A 16301-nucleotide genomic window follows, 5' to 3' on the forward strand; every position below is an offset into this window, starting at 1 on the left:
ATTTGTACATCAGTTTAAATTTCAGTCGCACAATCTAAGAAGAATGTTTTATGAAAAGCAAAATATTTATTGAGTAAAGTTATAACATTTATTTGTATTTACTTTCATAATTTTTACAAAAATTAGATTTCTTTCACTTTGAATCATTACCACTATGCGATATACAACACAGGTGAAGTCAGTTTTCTGCTCAAACAAGTCTTACCAATTATAAATAATTTACAATAGCTCTTACAGATCTGATGTAACGAGTTTCATTCACAACGTATGCAACTACAGAAGCGAAGCCGGATTAGATGCCACACCACTTCGTCACTGCAGAGGGACGTCCACTGAAAGGGAAACAAAAGTTTTGTAGTACACAACTCACTTCGAAAACAAACATAATACAAAGCGCTTCTTGTGGTGGAAAAGAGAAGTAGACGGCTTATAGAATAATAAAATTCATGTAATAATAACAGTTGTAAGAACAACAACGTAAGAAAAATCGAAGTATAAAAGCGGCTCATAACGTTCCTAGGATATCGAATCATACAGTAATCCATTAAACATAAAATTCAGCGGATGTTTCGACATTCGTAGTAAGCCTACGTTGATTTAAAATAGGTTTGTAACTGACAGACTGGAATAGTGAGGAACGTCATCTGCAGTTGGAGCACACGCATTTCGTTCGACAGTTTTGCGTTCAGTAGAGAGAAAATGAAACAGAGTGCCTAAACCAAGTGGCCGTCGTCGTCAACGTTAGCGGACGTGTTGCCTACGTTGATGTTCCCACTGTATTACAGATTAACAACTTCGTTTCCATCGTAACTGTTACTTTGTCAACAAAAATTGTTTGTTACATCAAGACAACTGGCTGGTGCCAGACCAGTGGGCCATCTTCAGGTGCTAACAAGTAAGTCGTCGACATGAGTGTTAAAGCACTTTTTCTTCGCCAACACGGCACCCTGATGCTCTAAAACATATGACAACACATTACCAACCTCACAGTGCGTTCATATACATACCGTGAAAAGTCGAAAAACATGTTTAAAACAATACAAGAACCACAGAACTGACCTGACCTAACATATTAATTCTATCGACTCTAGCTAACATAATTGTGTAACATGTGGACACAGGTTGTATCGCCAGTGAATGCTTGCCAGTGTATCAGTCAGTATGTTAATAGATTACTAATACCATCAAAAATAGTTTCGTGAACAGATCCAGCTGATAGAATCATTGGCATTATAGACATCCGCCGTCTGTCCAATAACTTCCGAAAGTGATTTTACTCCTGGTGTATAATCGACGTCAGCGCAGTAACTACGGAGGAAGCTTGAACAAGTAACTCTAAACAATTGTGTGCAACCGACAGCTGTGAGAAAGCGGTGTTAGCGTGTCAACATTGTTATGTCACAAATTTCAATGAAGTGACGAACTGAACATCCCTACATCAAGTGTCAAATTCTTTCTCCAGAATGTTTTGTAGAAGAGATAAATTTCTGCAAAGTTTATCCTGCGCACCTTGACTCCCGAACAAGAACTACACGTAGACTCTTGTCGCGACCTGAAAGAGATGCAAAACGCGGACTTTTTTCACTAAAAAGTTATCACCGACGACGGGACTGTGTGCATCTGTACGAACCTCCAGCAAAACCTCAAAGTGCAAACGGATCCCTGATGGTTCGCCAAGACCGCAGGACTTCTCTGGCAGTTACAAATAGTTGTATGAATGTGGGTTGTACTCAAGTAGGGGAAGACTGTGTAGAACTCCTGGAGCATTAAAACCACCATCTTACCTTTTTTTATATTCAGTCTAGAATTTTTTGTACTGACGGAGTATGTCGCTCTTTATCATAGATGATCTGTCTCTAAGTGACTCCTAATCAAAATGAAAACTACCCGTTAATCAGTGTTAACTTTTACTGTGACTACTGTTCAATCTATACACTGAAGAAGCAATGACGGAAATAAAATATCAAGAGTGGGACTACAATTCAAGGTGAAAGGATAACGTTCGCTGATGGGAGGGTGAAGAATTACAGGATTGTTCGTTGGAATGGTCTATTGAGTACAGAATATGGATTGAGAGTAAACAGAAGACGAAAGTAATTAGAAGTAATAGACATGAGAGCAGCAAGGAACTTAACATCAGAACTGGTGATCGCGAATTAGATAACAAATTCTGCTATCTACGCAGTGTCCGCCCCCGGTAACTGAGTGGTCGCCGGCACGGTAGCTCAGCGTGTTCGGTCATAGGGTTAGCTGCCCTCTGTAATAAAAAACTGAGTCAACGACTCAACACTGAACTTGAACGGATGCCATGGGACATCCGCACCGAACAAATACAACGAACAAAATGAGAACAATTAAAAAAAAAAAAGAAAAAGTGGTCAGCGCGACAGAATGTCAAGCCTAAGGGCCCGGGTTCGATTCCCGGCTGGGTATGAGATTTTCTCTGCTAAGGGACTGGATGTTGTGTTGTCCTAATCATAATCATTTCATCCCCATCGACGTGCAAATCGAAAGACTTGCACCCGGCGGACGGTCTACCCGACGGGAGGCCCTAGTCACACGACACGACCTAGGCAGCAAAATAACCATGATGGATGGAGCAAGGAGGACATAAAAAGTTAACTAGCACTGACAAAAAAGGCATTTGTGGCCAACAGAAGTCTACTAGTGTCGAATATAGGCTTAATTTGAGAAAGAAGTTTCTGAGAATGTACGTTTGGAGCATAGCACTGTATGGTAGTGAAGCGTGGACTGTGAGAAAAACAGAGTATCGAAGCACTTGGAGATGTGGTGATACAGAAGAATGTTGAAAATTAGGTCGACTGGTAAGGCTCCCCACAAATTCGGCGGGGGAAGGAATATTTGGAAAACACTGACAAGAAGAAGGGACAGGATAATAACCCATATGTTAAGCCATCAGGGAAAAATTTCCATGGTACTACAGGGAGCTGGAAAGGGTAAAACTGTAGAGGAAGACAGAGATTAGAATAAATTCAGCAAATAACTGAGGATGTAGGTTGCAGTTGCTACTCTGGGATGAAAAGATTGGCAGAGGAAAGGAATTGGAGGCGGGCCGCTTCAAACCAGTCAGAAAACTGATATACAGGCGGATTTATCTTGCTGAAATGTAAGCCCAGGATTGCTTGCCACGAAAGGTAACTACACAGGGTGCAGAATACCGTCGACGTACCGCTGTGCTATAAGGGCGCCGCGGATGACAACCAAAGGGGTCCTGCGTCCCAAACCATCACTCCTGGCTATCGGGCCGTATCGGGCAACAGTCAGGTTTGTCTCCGACCAATCTCAGGGGATTCTGCAGACACGTCCTCGCTGGTCATCGGGGCTCAGTTCGAAGCGGGACTCATCACTATAGACAATTCTGCAATGAGACTCCAGGGCAGAGATATGTCTGGAGACGCCTCAGACAGCACTGGAAAACCAACCTGATCGTCACCCGCCAGACAGCTCGATAACCAGGGGTGATGGTCTGATGTGCAGGTTTTTTCATAGCAGGTGCCATTTGGTTGTCATCTGAGGCATTCTTAGAGCACAGCGGTACGTCGACGATATTCTGCGCCCCGTTTTGTTGTCCATCGTGGCAAGCCTTCCTGGAGCTTACATTTCAGCAAGATAATGCCCGGCCGCACACGGTGAGAGTTTCTACTGCTTGTCTTCGTGCTTACCAAACCCAACCTCGACCAGTAAGTTCACCTGATCTCTCCCAAACTGAGAACGTCTGTAGCATTACGGTCAGGGCCCACCAACCTAAGCGGGAGTTTCACGATCTAAAACACCTATTAAACAGGAGGATCCCACGACTCCATCAGTCAACATCAAGTTGAATAACTGCTTGCATAAGGACAAGATGTGCATCAACATGTTATTGACTTGATCAATTTTTGATGCTCCTTCTCTTGAATAAATCATTCAGTTTTTCTGAAACTGTAATCTTTAGCGTGTCTGTATATGTGCATTACCTCTACCGATTTCCGTCCCATTCGAATAATTCCTTTTCGTTTATATAGCACCAGGGCGCCAGCATACAACAAATAGCCCAGCAATGTTCTAAGCCCATGCTCGGTCTGTGCCGACTGCATAAGTGTCGGCAGGGATCACCACATGTACACTGTCTGACAAAGTGAAGCAACCAGAAATACTTCCATATGTCACTGTAACTTCGTAACGTATACACCTTCGGCGGATGTGTAAATGGTGAGAGCTACAATTCGCTATGAGAGGTAGAAAGGCCACCAGAGTTTATTAGCGTTCAGTGTTGTTACCAGGCGTGCTAGGGTATATAAGGGCCTGAACAGCGTCGGATGTTGATTCACCACTGTAACGGGCACTGAGATACTACTACTTGTGTGAGATGGCCTTATTGACGCATGGCAGAGTTTAAAACTGGGCCAGATGTGAGTCTCCATTTGACCAGCTGGTAGAATCGTGCAATATCCAGATTAGTGGCGCATTCAAATGTGACGGTGGCCGGAAGTGGGACAGCATTGGATTGTGAGGGTAGGCACACTCGTCAAGGGCGTGGTCGACCACGTCTGATCACCACAAGGGAGGACCGCCATACTGTGAACCAAGCATATCGTAATCTCTTCGCATCTGCGCCTGCAATCAGGCCAGCGTTCTTTGTCATTCCGCACCATTTGTTGGAAACCAACAACAGCCAAGGGAATTATCGTCTCTTGCATAGGGTGCAATTAACACTAACGGCTGCGTTTGGAGTGGTGGCGTGACCTGGAAGCATGGATGGTTGATAGATGACCATTGTCGGCGAACAGGTCGGCGACCTCGGGAGAGGGTTGATAGAAGAGATAGAGAAGACCCAACGGAGAGCAGCGCGCTCCGTTACAGGATCATTTAGTAATCGCGAAAGCGTTGCGGAGTTGATAAACTCCAGTGGAAGACTCTGCAGGAGAGACGCTCAGTAGCTCGGTACGGGCTTTTGTTGAAGTTTCGAGACCATACCTTCACCGAGGAGTCAAGCAGTATATTGTTCCCTCCTACGTATATCTCGCGAAGAGACCATGAGGATAAAATCACAGAGATTAGAGCCCACACAGAGGCATACCGACAATCCTTCTTTCCACGAACAATACGAGACTGGAATAGAAGGGAGAACCGATAGAGGTACTCGAGGTACCCTCCGCCACACACCGTCAGGTGGCTTGCGGAGTATGGATGTAGAAGTAGATGTAGAGGTCCAATTCTTGCAATAATTTGGAGAGTCATATAGGTGTTACTCGTAGAGTCGTAGTGTGGGGATAAATCGAGTATGACTTCACGTTACGGCTGTCAGTGATTGAGGGGACTCTAATGGTACAAGGATACGTCACGGACTTCCTGTATCCTCATGTCTTACCTCTCAAGAGACTGTATAGCTGTGCCATTTTTGAACAAGACAATGCTCGTCTAGACATGATACGTCTCTCTATAAACGGTGTGGGTGATGTTGAGATACTTCTGTGGCCAGTAAGATCCCTAGATCGGTCCCCAATAGAGCTTATTTGGGACAAGCTCGTGCGTCAGCTACGCCCCAGTACCAATATCAACTATACAATGGACCAGTTGCAATAGTTACATGTCAGCTTGCTTCAGGTCAGTGTACAACAACTTTGACTCCATTCACAACCGTATCAGTGCATGCATCCAGTTCTACATATACATTTACATTTATACTCCGCAAGCCACCCAACGGTGTGTGGCGGAGGGCACTTTACGTGCCACTGTCATTACCTCCCTTTTCTGTTCCAGTCGCGTATGGTTCGCGGGAAGAACGACTGTCGGAAAGCCTCCGTGAGCGCTCGAATCTCTCTAATTTTACATCCGTGATCTCCTCGGGAGGTATAAGTAGGGGGAAGCAATATATTCGATACCTCATCCAGAAACGCACCTCTCGAAACCTGGCGAGCAACCTACACCGCGATGCAGAGCGCCTCTCTTGCAGAGTCTGCCACTTGAGTTTGCTAAACATCTCTGTAACGCTATCACGCTTACCAAATAACCCTGTGACGAAACGCGCCGCTCTTCTTTGGATCTTCTCTATCTCTTCCATCAACCCGATCTGGTACGGATCCCACACTGATGAGCAATACTCAAGTATAGGTCGAACGAGTGTTTTGTAAGCCACCTCCTTTGTTGATGGACTACATTTTCTAAGGACTCTCCCAATGAATCTCGACCTGGTACCCGCCTTACCAACAATTAATTTTATATGATCATTTCACTTCAAATCGTTCCGCACGCATACTCCCAGATATTTTACAGAAGTAACTGCTACCAGTGTTTGTCCCGCTATCATGTAACCATACAATAAAGGATCCTTCTTTCTATGTATTCGCAATACATTACATTTGTCTATGTTAAGGGTCAGTTGCCAGTCCCTGCACCAAGTGCCTATCCACTGCAGATGTTCCTGCATTTCGCTACAATTTTCTAATGCTGCAACTTCTCTGTATACTACAGCATCATCCGCGAAAAGCTGCATGGAACTTCCGGCACTATCTACTAGTTCATTTATATATATTGTGAAAAGTAATGGTCCCATAACACTCCCCTGTGGCACGCGAGAGTTTACTTTAACGTCTGTAGACGTCTCTCCATTGATAACAACATGCTGTGTTCTGTTTGCTAAAAATTCTTTAATCTAGCCACACAGCTGGTCTGATATTCCGTAGGCTCTTACTTTGTTTATCAGGCGACAGTGCAGAACTGTATCGAACGCCTTCCGGAAGTCAAGGAAAATAGCATCTACCTGGGAGCCTGTATCTAATATTTTCTATCTAATATTTTCTGGGTCTCATGAGCAAATAAAGCGAATTGGGTCTCACACGATCGCTGTTTCCGGAATACATGTTGATTCCTACAGAGTAGATTCTGGGTTTCCAAAAACGACATGATACTAGAGCAAAAAACATGTTCTAAAATTCTACAACAGATCGATGTCAGAGATATAGGTCTATAGGTTATAGTTCAGAGGGAGTGTTATGTCATATTGATGAGTGGACTCATACTGCCGATTTCTTTGTAAGTTTGACTCGATTTTCTAATCACTAAAATAACATCACCTATCCTCTCCACCTCTGGGTGCTTCACATTTTTTCTTGACTTGCGCCATAGGGTGATGGGGTATCGGATTCCGCTGAATAGGTCAGGAGTTCACTACACTCAGCTGGCGGCTAAACGGGTAGCGGAGGCTGTGTGGCGTGGACTGGGCGGTTTTTTAGGTTAGAAGGCCTCGGGAAAGTAAGGGGTGGGCTGCAATCTCAAAGGGTGCATGGCAAATACAGGACGTGCTTGGATCAAGGAACAGTCGGAATTGTTGTTGTAAATTGTTGTAGTTGTGTTGGGAAAGTCCCTGAGCTTCAAGCGCTAATAGAAAGCAGAAAACACAGAAGCTGAAATCGTTATAGGTACAGAAAGCTGGCTAAAGCCTGAAATAAGTTCTGCAGAAATTTTTACGAAGTCTCAGACGGTGTTCAGGAAAGATAGATTAGGCAGAATTGGTGGTGGAGTGTTTGTGTCTGTCAGTAGTGGATTATCTTGTAGAGAAGTCGAAGTAGATATTCTGTGCGAATTGGTATTGGTGGAGGTTATACTTAACAGCCGAACTAAGTTAATAATTGGATCCTTCTACCGACCCCCAGACTCCGATGATATAGTTGCTGAACACTTGAGAGAAAATTTGAGTCTCGTAACAAATAAATACCCCACTCATACGGTTATAGTTGGTGGGGACTTCGACCTTCCCTCAATATGTTGGCAAAAATTCTTGGTCAAAACAGGTGGTAGGCAAAAAACATGTTCCAAGATTGTCCTAAATGCTTTCTCCGAAAATTATTTCGAGCAGTTAGTCCACGAATCCACGCGAATTGTAAATGGTTGCGAAAACACACTTGACCTCTTAGCCACAAACAATCCAGAGGTAATAGAGAGCATTATGACTGATACAGGGATTAGTGATCACAAGGTCGTTGTAGCTAGGCTCAATACCGTTTCTTCCAAATCCACCAGAAACAAACGCAAAATAATTTTATTTAAAAAAGCGGATAAAGTGTCACTAGAAGCCTTCCTAAGAGACAATCTCCATTCCTTCCGAACTGACTATACAAATGTAGACGAGATGTGGCTCAAAATCAAAGATATAGTAGCAACAGCAATTGAGACTCATACCTCATAAATTGGTAAGAGATGGAACTGATCCCCCATGGTACACAAACAGGTCCGAACGCTGTTGCAGAGGCAACGGAAAAAGCATGCGAAGTTCAGAAGAACGCGAAATCCCGAAGATTGGCTAAAATTTACAGACGCGCGAAATTTGGCACGGACTTCAATGCGAGATGCCTTTAATAGGTTCCACAACGAAACATTGTCTCGAAATTTGTCTTCCTTTCCGAATAAATTCTGGTCGTATGTAAAGTACACAAGCGGCAAGACGCAGTCAATACCTTCGCTGCGCAGTGCCGATGGTACTGTTACCGACGACTGTGCCGCTAAAGCGGAGTTATTGAACGCAGTTTTCCGAAATTCCTTCACCAGGGAAGACGAACGGAATATTCCAGAATTTGAAACACGAACAGCTGCTAGCATGAGTTTCTTAGAAGTAGATACCTTAGGGGTTGCGAAGCAACTCAGATCGCTTGTCGCTTGATACGGGCAAGTCTTCAGGTCCAGATTGTATACCGATTAGGTTCCTTTCAGATTACGCTGATACGATAGCTCCCTACTTAGCATACACAACCGCTCGCTCACCGATAGATCTGTGCCTACAGATTGGAAAACTGCGCAGGTCGCACCAGTGTTTAAGAAGGGTAGTAGGAGTAATCCATCGAACTGCAGACCTATATCATTGACGTCGATTTGCAGTAGGGTTTTGGAGCATATACTGTATTCAAACATTATGAATCACCTCGAAGGGAACGATCTATTGATACGTAATCAGCATGGTTTCAGAAAACATCGTTCTTGTGCAACGCAGCTAGCTCTTTATTCGCACGAAGTAATGGCCGCTATCGACAGGGGATCTCATGTTGATTCCGTATTTCCAGATTTCCGGAAAGCTTTTGACACCGTTCCTCACAAGCGACTTCTAATCAAGCCGCGGGCCTGTGGGGTATCGTCTCAGTTGTACGACTGGATTCGTGATTTCCTGTCCGGAAGGTCGCAGTTTGTAGTAATAGGCGGCAAATCATCGAGTAAAACTGAAGTGATATCAGGTGTTCCCAGGGAAGCGTCCTGGGACCTCTGCTGTTCCTGATCTATATAAATGACCTGGGTGACAATCTGAGCAGTTCTCTTAGGTTGTTCGCAGATGATGCTGTAATTTACCGTCTAGTAAGGTCATCCGAAGACCAGTATCAGTTGCAAAGCGATTTAGAAAAGATTGCTGTATGGTGTGGCAGGTGGCAGTTGACGCTAAATAACGAAAAGTGTGAGGTGATCCACATGAGTTCCAAAAGAAATCCATTGGAATTCGATTACTCGATAAATAGTACAATTCTCAAGGCTGTCAATTCAACTACCTGCGTGTAAAAATTACGAACAACTTCAGTTGGAAAGACCACATAGATAATATTCTGGGGAAGGGGAGCCAAAGGTTGCGTTTCATTGGCAGGACACTTAGAAGATGCAACAAGTTCACTAAAGAGACAGCTTACACTGCACTCGTTCGTCCTCTGTCGGAATATTTCTGCGCGGTGTGGGATCCCTACCAGGTGGGATTGACGGAGAACATCGAAAGGGTGCAAAAAAGGGCAGCTCGTTTTGTATTATCACGTAATAGGGGAGAGAGTGTGACAGATATTACACGCGAGTTGGGATGGAAGTCATTAAAGTAAAGACGTTTTTCGTCGCGGCGAGCGCTATTTACGAAATTTCAGTCACCAACTTTCTCTTCCGAATGCGAAAATATTTTGTTGAGCCCAACCTACATAGGTAGGAATAATCTTCAAAATAAAATAAGAGAAATCAGAGCTCGAACAGAAAGGTTTAGGTGTTCGTTTTTCCCGCGCGCTGTTCGGGAGTGGACTGGTAGAGAGATAGTATGATTGTGGTTCGTTGAACCCTCTGCCAAGCACTTAAATGTGAATTGCAGATTAATCATGTAGATGTAGATGTAGATTAAACTACCGGGGAGAAGTTTTATTGTCAGGCAGTGTAGGAACTTTCTTAATTAAATAAATGCTAAAGCATTAACTGCATAAAGTATCTGTGAATGAGAGAGAAGATTCCGCTTCCATGAAAGATAACTCGGGCACCACTTACGTTCGAATGGGTCGCAGTCCTCGGCCTGTCGACCAGTGATGTTGAAGACGGCACCGTCCGCCGTGGCGTTCCGCCAGAACGTCACAGGCACACCTTCGGCTCCCAGTTGTAGTCTCACTGCAACAAACGCATTAGTGGTGCATTGAAGGAGGTCAGTACTTTGGGCTTAAATAATGAAGCGAATCTTCCAGTTGTAAACAACTGGTGGCTCCGTGTCCCGGACAGACTTTTTCTTTTTTTTGCTCTAGATTGGGTTTCTGTTAAATGACTACCTTGTGCTTTCTAGTAAATCTATGCCATGGACGATAAGTAGGGAGAAAGAGAGGCAGGTGAAGTTTCACTGGGCGTCCTTTGACCGTGAATTTTCCTATCAGTCGGTACCGGCAGAACTCCAAGGCTCTCTAACTTCATGAATGAATTATCGAAAGTTAATTCATCAAATTTAGTTTACTGTGACGTGACAGACGACCTACTAATGTTTTAAAACGAGAAGGCACTACTGTGATAATAAGAGAGCAATATACGTTTGCGGTTTGCCGTATTTGTTGTTGAACTGCGATAGCAAAAGAAGTGATAAAGAGAAAATATCAGAACAATAAAATGTGTGAAAGAGGAATAGAACAATGCCAACTGCATCTACTTAGTTTAATCGGGTGAAATACAAAGAAACTCTCTAGGTCAGGCAAGAACCCACTAGGTCGAGTGCAAAAACTTGTGGTGTCTTTGCAACCCCTGCCATACACGTGGGCAGAATTTCAGAACGTTTCAGAGTAACGAAGCATCAAGCACTTAACAAGGCAAAATAAAACCAAATGACTTCATTTCTTATCTCAAGGATTAGTTGCGCAGTACAGCCATATATGCATTTTTTGACCTCCTGTCCTACTTGTTCATGCATATATCTTTAGAGAATATATCTTGGCATCATTCATGTTTCCTCGTTGCTGTTATTATGGCGCTCTCCGTCGTTGTGAATATCTCGCGAATCTGGAAACTCTTGCTACATCCACTGTCCCCAGACATCATTCTCTCATAATACAAGTGTCATTGTTTTTACAGCTTTTCTCTACTGCCCTCTCTACCGCCATACTGTCTCCTTCTGTACACCTTAGCGCAGATTCCACCAAGCTATTTGTACTCGCCGTAGAAACGTTTTCCATACATTTCCTAGCAATTAATAAAATTCCTTTTAAGTAAAATATGACAATTCCCGTAAGAATTTCTACCATTTTTAAATTATTTGTACAACTTTTCAAAGAATGTAAATTTACTTTTGTCTGATATGTACAGTTCAACTGAAGATTATTTAGCTATGGAAACAGTCTTACAAATAAAGAATACAGGAAGATGCAGCTGAACTGTTCATCTCAGATACGAGTATTTACTAAAGTGTTTAAGGTATCGCTTTTGTTTGTTCTCATTCAAATTAATTCTCAAAAATTCCTCACCAAATGAAGTATAACCTCTTGTCGTAGTTATTTTAACTGTAAAACTACCGGTATGAACTTCGTGTTTTCAAATGTAACGAGAGTAACTTCTGTTTCTAATATTGTAACTTCAAAAGACACCGATTTAACTGCGTTTCACTCTTCAGAATCAGATTAGTAGCTTCCAATAAGTTACAATATTTATAATTTAGGTTTTATCTGTTTTGAACACGAAACAAATTGCTGCCTTATGCCGAAGTTGGCGATTTCATATCCAAGTAAGGAAATATGTCATGTTGTTTTCATTCTGTCTGTGTCGTTCATGTGTACTGAGTGCTGATTTGTTGGAAAAAAGAAATATCTTCCACAAAACAAGAGAAACTGTCCATTTTTTTACGGAGAATGCAGAACGAACGCGATGTTTAGGTCCATGTTCAAAACACATAAATCCTAATTTCTAAATACTGTAAGTTCTTTGAAGCTACTAATCGGATTTGAAGAGTCAAACCCCGCTGAATTCTTGTCTCTTTATGAACTACGATATTGGCGGTAGAAATTACTATTGGTACGTTTGATTTGAAAAAGTGAAATTCATGCCGATATCTCTGTGATTAATACAGCTTTGAAAAGAGATATAACTCATACAGCGAAGACATCATCAAAAATCATCTGGCTGTAAACAGAACTGCCATATCTGAAACGATTCCAGAAATATTTGAAGTCAAATGGCTCTGAGCACTATGGGACTCAACTTCTGAGGTCATTAGACCCCTAGAACTTTTTTTTTTTTTTTTTTTTTTTTTTTTAAAAAAAAAAAAAAAAATTCTTTATTTCCAATTACATATTAATCATACAATGTAGCCCACTACCTTATATGATTAGTGGGCCGTTATACATATACATTTATTCATCTTTTTGCAGCTATTCTACATTCAACTTAGTGACTAGTTGGTTATGCACTATATGAAAACTACAATGGGCATAGTTATATGTTCTAAGTACTAAGTGGTACCCCTAGAACTTAGAACTAGTTAAACCTAACTAACCTAAGGACATCACACACATCCATGCCTTAGGCAGGATTCGAACCTGCGACCGTAGCGGTCTCGCGGTTCCATACTGCAGCGCCTAGAACCGCACGGCCACTTCGGCCGGCATTTGAAGTCAACAACTTAGTTGAATCACCCTATACATCCCTGAAACAACTGTTTAGTAATGTTAATGACGTTCTTCGGACTGTATTTGATATGCAGAAAGGCCTGCTGTTTTAAACATCTTACTTCCATAATAAACACCGTAAAAGATTGGAGTTCGCCCAGTGAACTGAGTTTCACCGCCAACAATGCAGAATGCTCCATGGCCCTTTTCTATGAACTCTCCGGTACATTGAACGTTGAGATTGAAATATTCCTGTTCATTTGCAATTTTATTGTTTGGTCATAATGTTTTTACTTTTCTTCAATTGCGAATTGTCTTTGCAAGGCTTTGTGAGTTTGTGCTATAGTGAGCTTCGAATAGTCGAAATAAGCTCTTTGAGCAACCTGTGCCTTTCCACTGATGTATTACGAAGCTTTGGTGGTCGCTTTAGGCCATCAGGCCTTGGGAAACGTTCACAGGTTTCTGTAACAACGACGTGCTGTGGTTCGAATGAGTATTCGCCATTCAATTCTAGTCTGTGCTGTTCTAATCTTGAGCTGATGAGGTCAAGTTCGTTTCTGTTTCATCTGGGAGGTGGTCACGCTTTGACTGGTGCCAGTGCGAGCCGCTTCGGACTTTTACAGTGATGCGCAAATGGGTGAGATCTCGTCAGCTACTTGCTGTGGTGCCTGTTAGGCGATTATATGGATTATTTCAGAAGTGCGTCGTTACAGTTAATTTGCGATCGCTCCGCATTCCCACTTGTGATGATACCGTTCCCCGGGTGGAGTCTAAGTTCATAAAACTGTTCATTTTTTCATTAAATGAAAGCTGATTCTTGGACCGAGTACTGTATTTTCATTCTGTCGTGATATAGACCCAAAATTATCATCGTCTCCTGCACTAAAAAAGTGTTGTTGGGAGTCGTAAATCGAGAATATACGATTCCGATTACTCTGTGTGAGAATCCTATTTGTATCTGCTACTTCGAAGACCGTTGTGGGCTTTGTAAATCTACTGTATTCTTTTGAGAACAAAATAAATACATATTTACAATATTTTTATCTGAATTTTTGTCTGAAGTATTTCTTTCAAACCGAGTCATTTTCTCATTACCTTTACTCGAAACAGCTACATGGTATCACGACCCCACATTCTGGATACTTGTTGCAAACGTGTTAACCAGATAAGTTTTCTAAGGTACCATGAACAGGTAACTAAATTAATTCTGTAATTGTAAACCATTAGCAATAAATACTGTTTCTTTGCATGAAGATACGTTTCAGTTAGGGAAATTTAAGTCATCGGCTGTTATTTAAGAAAGATTACTGACTGTTGAGTATGTTGTGTAATTATTTGGTCATTAGTGCCATACACTGACGGAAAAAAATCGCAACACCCCAAAAAATTAATGTAGACTAACGAAATTTCGGAAATAAATTCCTCTAGGTAACATATTTCAGCGATTAACATTGCAAGAGCACGGGTTAATGTAAGTCCAAGATAAGACATTGCAAATTCCGATGCAATGATAAGCGGTGTAACCGCCAGAATTTGCATGCAAGCACACAAACGTGCATGCCTTATGTTGTACAGGTGCCGAATGTCAGTTCGTAGGATGGAGTTCCAAGCCTGTTGTAGTTGGTCTGTCAATACAGGGACGGTTGATGCTGGTTGTTGATGACGCTGGAGTTGGCGTCCGATGACGGCCCACATGTGCTCAATTGGAGACAGATCTGATGATCGAGCAGGCCAAGTCAACATGTCGACAGTCTACAGAGCATGTTGCGTTACAACAGCGGTAAGTGAGCGAGCGTTATCCTGTTGAAAAACACCCTGTGGACTGCCGTTCATGAATGGCAGCACAACAGGTCGAATCAACAGACTGATGTACATATTTGCAGTCAGGGAGCGTGGGACGACCGCCGGAGTGTCCCTGCTGTCATACGAAATCGTGTCCCAGACCATAACCCCAGATGTAAGTCCAATAGGATGCAGACAAGTTGGTTGCAGGCCCTCAACTGACCTCCTCCTAACCAACACACGCCCATCACTGGCACCGAAACAGAACCAGCGTTCATCAGAAAACACAACAGACCTCTCTGCCCTCCAAAGAGCTGTCACTTGACAACAGCGAAGTCGCAAATGGTGGTGATTTGGGGTCATTCGAATCCACGCTACAAGGCGTCAGGTTCGGAGCTGTCCTTGCAGTAACATATTTGTGATGGATCGTTGTGTCACTGTGGTGTCGATTGCTGCTCATATTGGTGCTGCAGATGCAGTACGATGCGGCAGAGCTATACGCCGAAGACGATGGTCTTCCCTTTTGGTAGTGCCATGCGGCAGTCTGGAGCCTGGTCTTTCTTGCGACCTTACATTCTCGTGACCATAGCTGCCAAAAATCACGGATAGTGGCTATCTTCCTGTCAAGCTTTTGTGCAGTATCGCAGAAGCAACTTCCAGCTCCTCGTAGCCCTATTATTCGACCTCGTTCAAACTCGTGGAGGTGTTGATACTGGCGTCTTTGTTGCCTTAAAGGCATTCTTGACTAACATCAACTCACCACCTCCAGTCTCAAGGATAACTAACCTGATGACCGTCACAGTATTGTTTAAAGCAACCCTGATTTGCATCATCATAATGGCGCTACTAACGCCACTCTTACGCGACTAGCGTGAAATTTGAGTAGACGTCATCTTTAAGAAGTAGAAATACACCTATCATCTTAGTTTTGTGTCGCACAACTCCTTCTTAGTGCTGTGATTTTTTTCATCAGCATATATGGTGGAATATGCAACATCGAGTGGCTTCCTAAGTCGAATACTAGGAGGAGACTTTGTTTCGAAGTTGTGTTCTGACCTCAGCATTTCAAGAAAGCATTTATTTTAATCATTCTTTGAAGTGTAATTCGCTGAGAAAGGACATCCTCATTTGCAGCAGTGCTGTGTGGACTTGTTATTGTATCTGTTAGATGAAGAAAGATTGATGGTAAAGGACAGCAAGGATGAACATGATAGATTTATTGGAAAGCTAAATGAATGTATTTTTCAAGAGAAGAAATTTGAGGTAAGACTGGACCACTGCATAGCTAGGAATGATTGTCAGCTAGTTAACTTGCTCCGAGTTGAGAGAAAGACCACCCCAGTTCCCTGATTCATGCACTAACATATTAACTGATTCACCTGTTTGGTTCTCATAGAAATTCTCTGTTAACATTGTACCCTTTTAAAATCATTGTTCATTTTGACAAGCTTAGTATTGTTCAGACCAATGTTATGTGTGAAAATCACGCGAGGTTATACTCTGTCTTTTCGAATAAATATTTCATTCTAGTAGTCTTGGAATATCATTTCACAGGAATAGCTACTCTCCCCATCCCACTGTTTGTCACCACGCATTACCACATGCATCAGTTTGAATATGTATTTATAAACATAACTCTAGCTTAGCCGCTGCCTGCTTTCT

General features: G+C 42.7%; 1 protein-coding gene across 1 annotated transcript in view; it reads right to left on the reverse strand.

The window, feature by feature from the left end:
* Nucleotides 1–65: 65 nt before the first annotated feature.
* The window catches only part of LOC126484294 (uncharacterized), a 143372-nt gene continuing 127136 nt past the window's right edge, over nucleotides 66–16301 (reverse strand). The window contains exons 7-8 of the mRNA XM_050107720.1: nucleotides 10273–10389; nucleotides 66–332 (exon numbers count right to left, since the gene is read on the reverse strand). Coding sequence (XP_049963677.1) covers nucleotides 313–332; nucleotides 10273–10389 — 137 coding nt within the window. The 3' untranslated portion in view covers nucleotides 66–312. The remainder of the gene's footprint in view (nucleotides 333–10272; nucleotides 10390–16301) is intronic.

The sequence above is a fragment of the Schistocerca serialis genome, chromosome 6 (genome assembly GCF_023864345.2).
Source record: "Schistocerca serialis cubense isolate TAMUIC-IGC-003099 chromosome 6, iqSchSeri2.2, whole genome shotgun sequence".
Taxonomy (NCBI): domain Eukaryota; kingdom Metazoa; phylum Arthropoda; class Insecta; order Orthoptera; family Acrididae; genus Schistocerca; species Schistocerca serialis.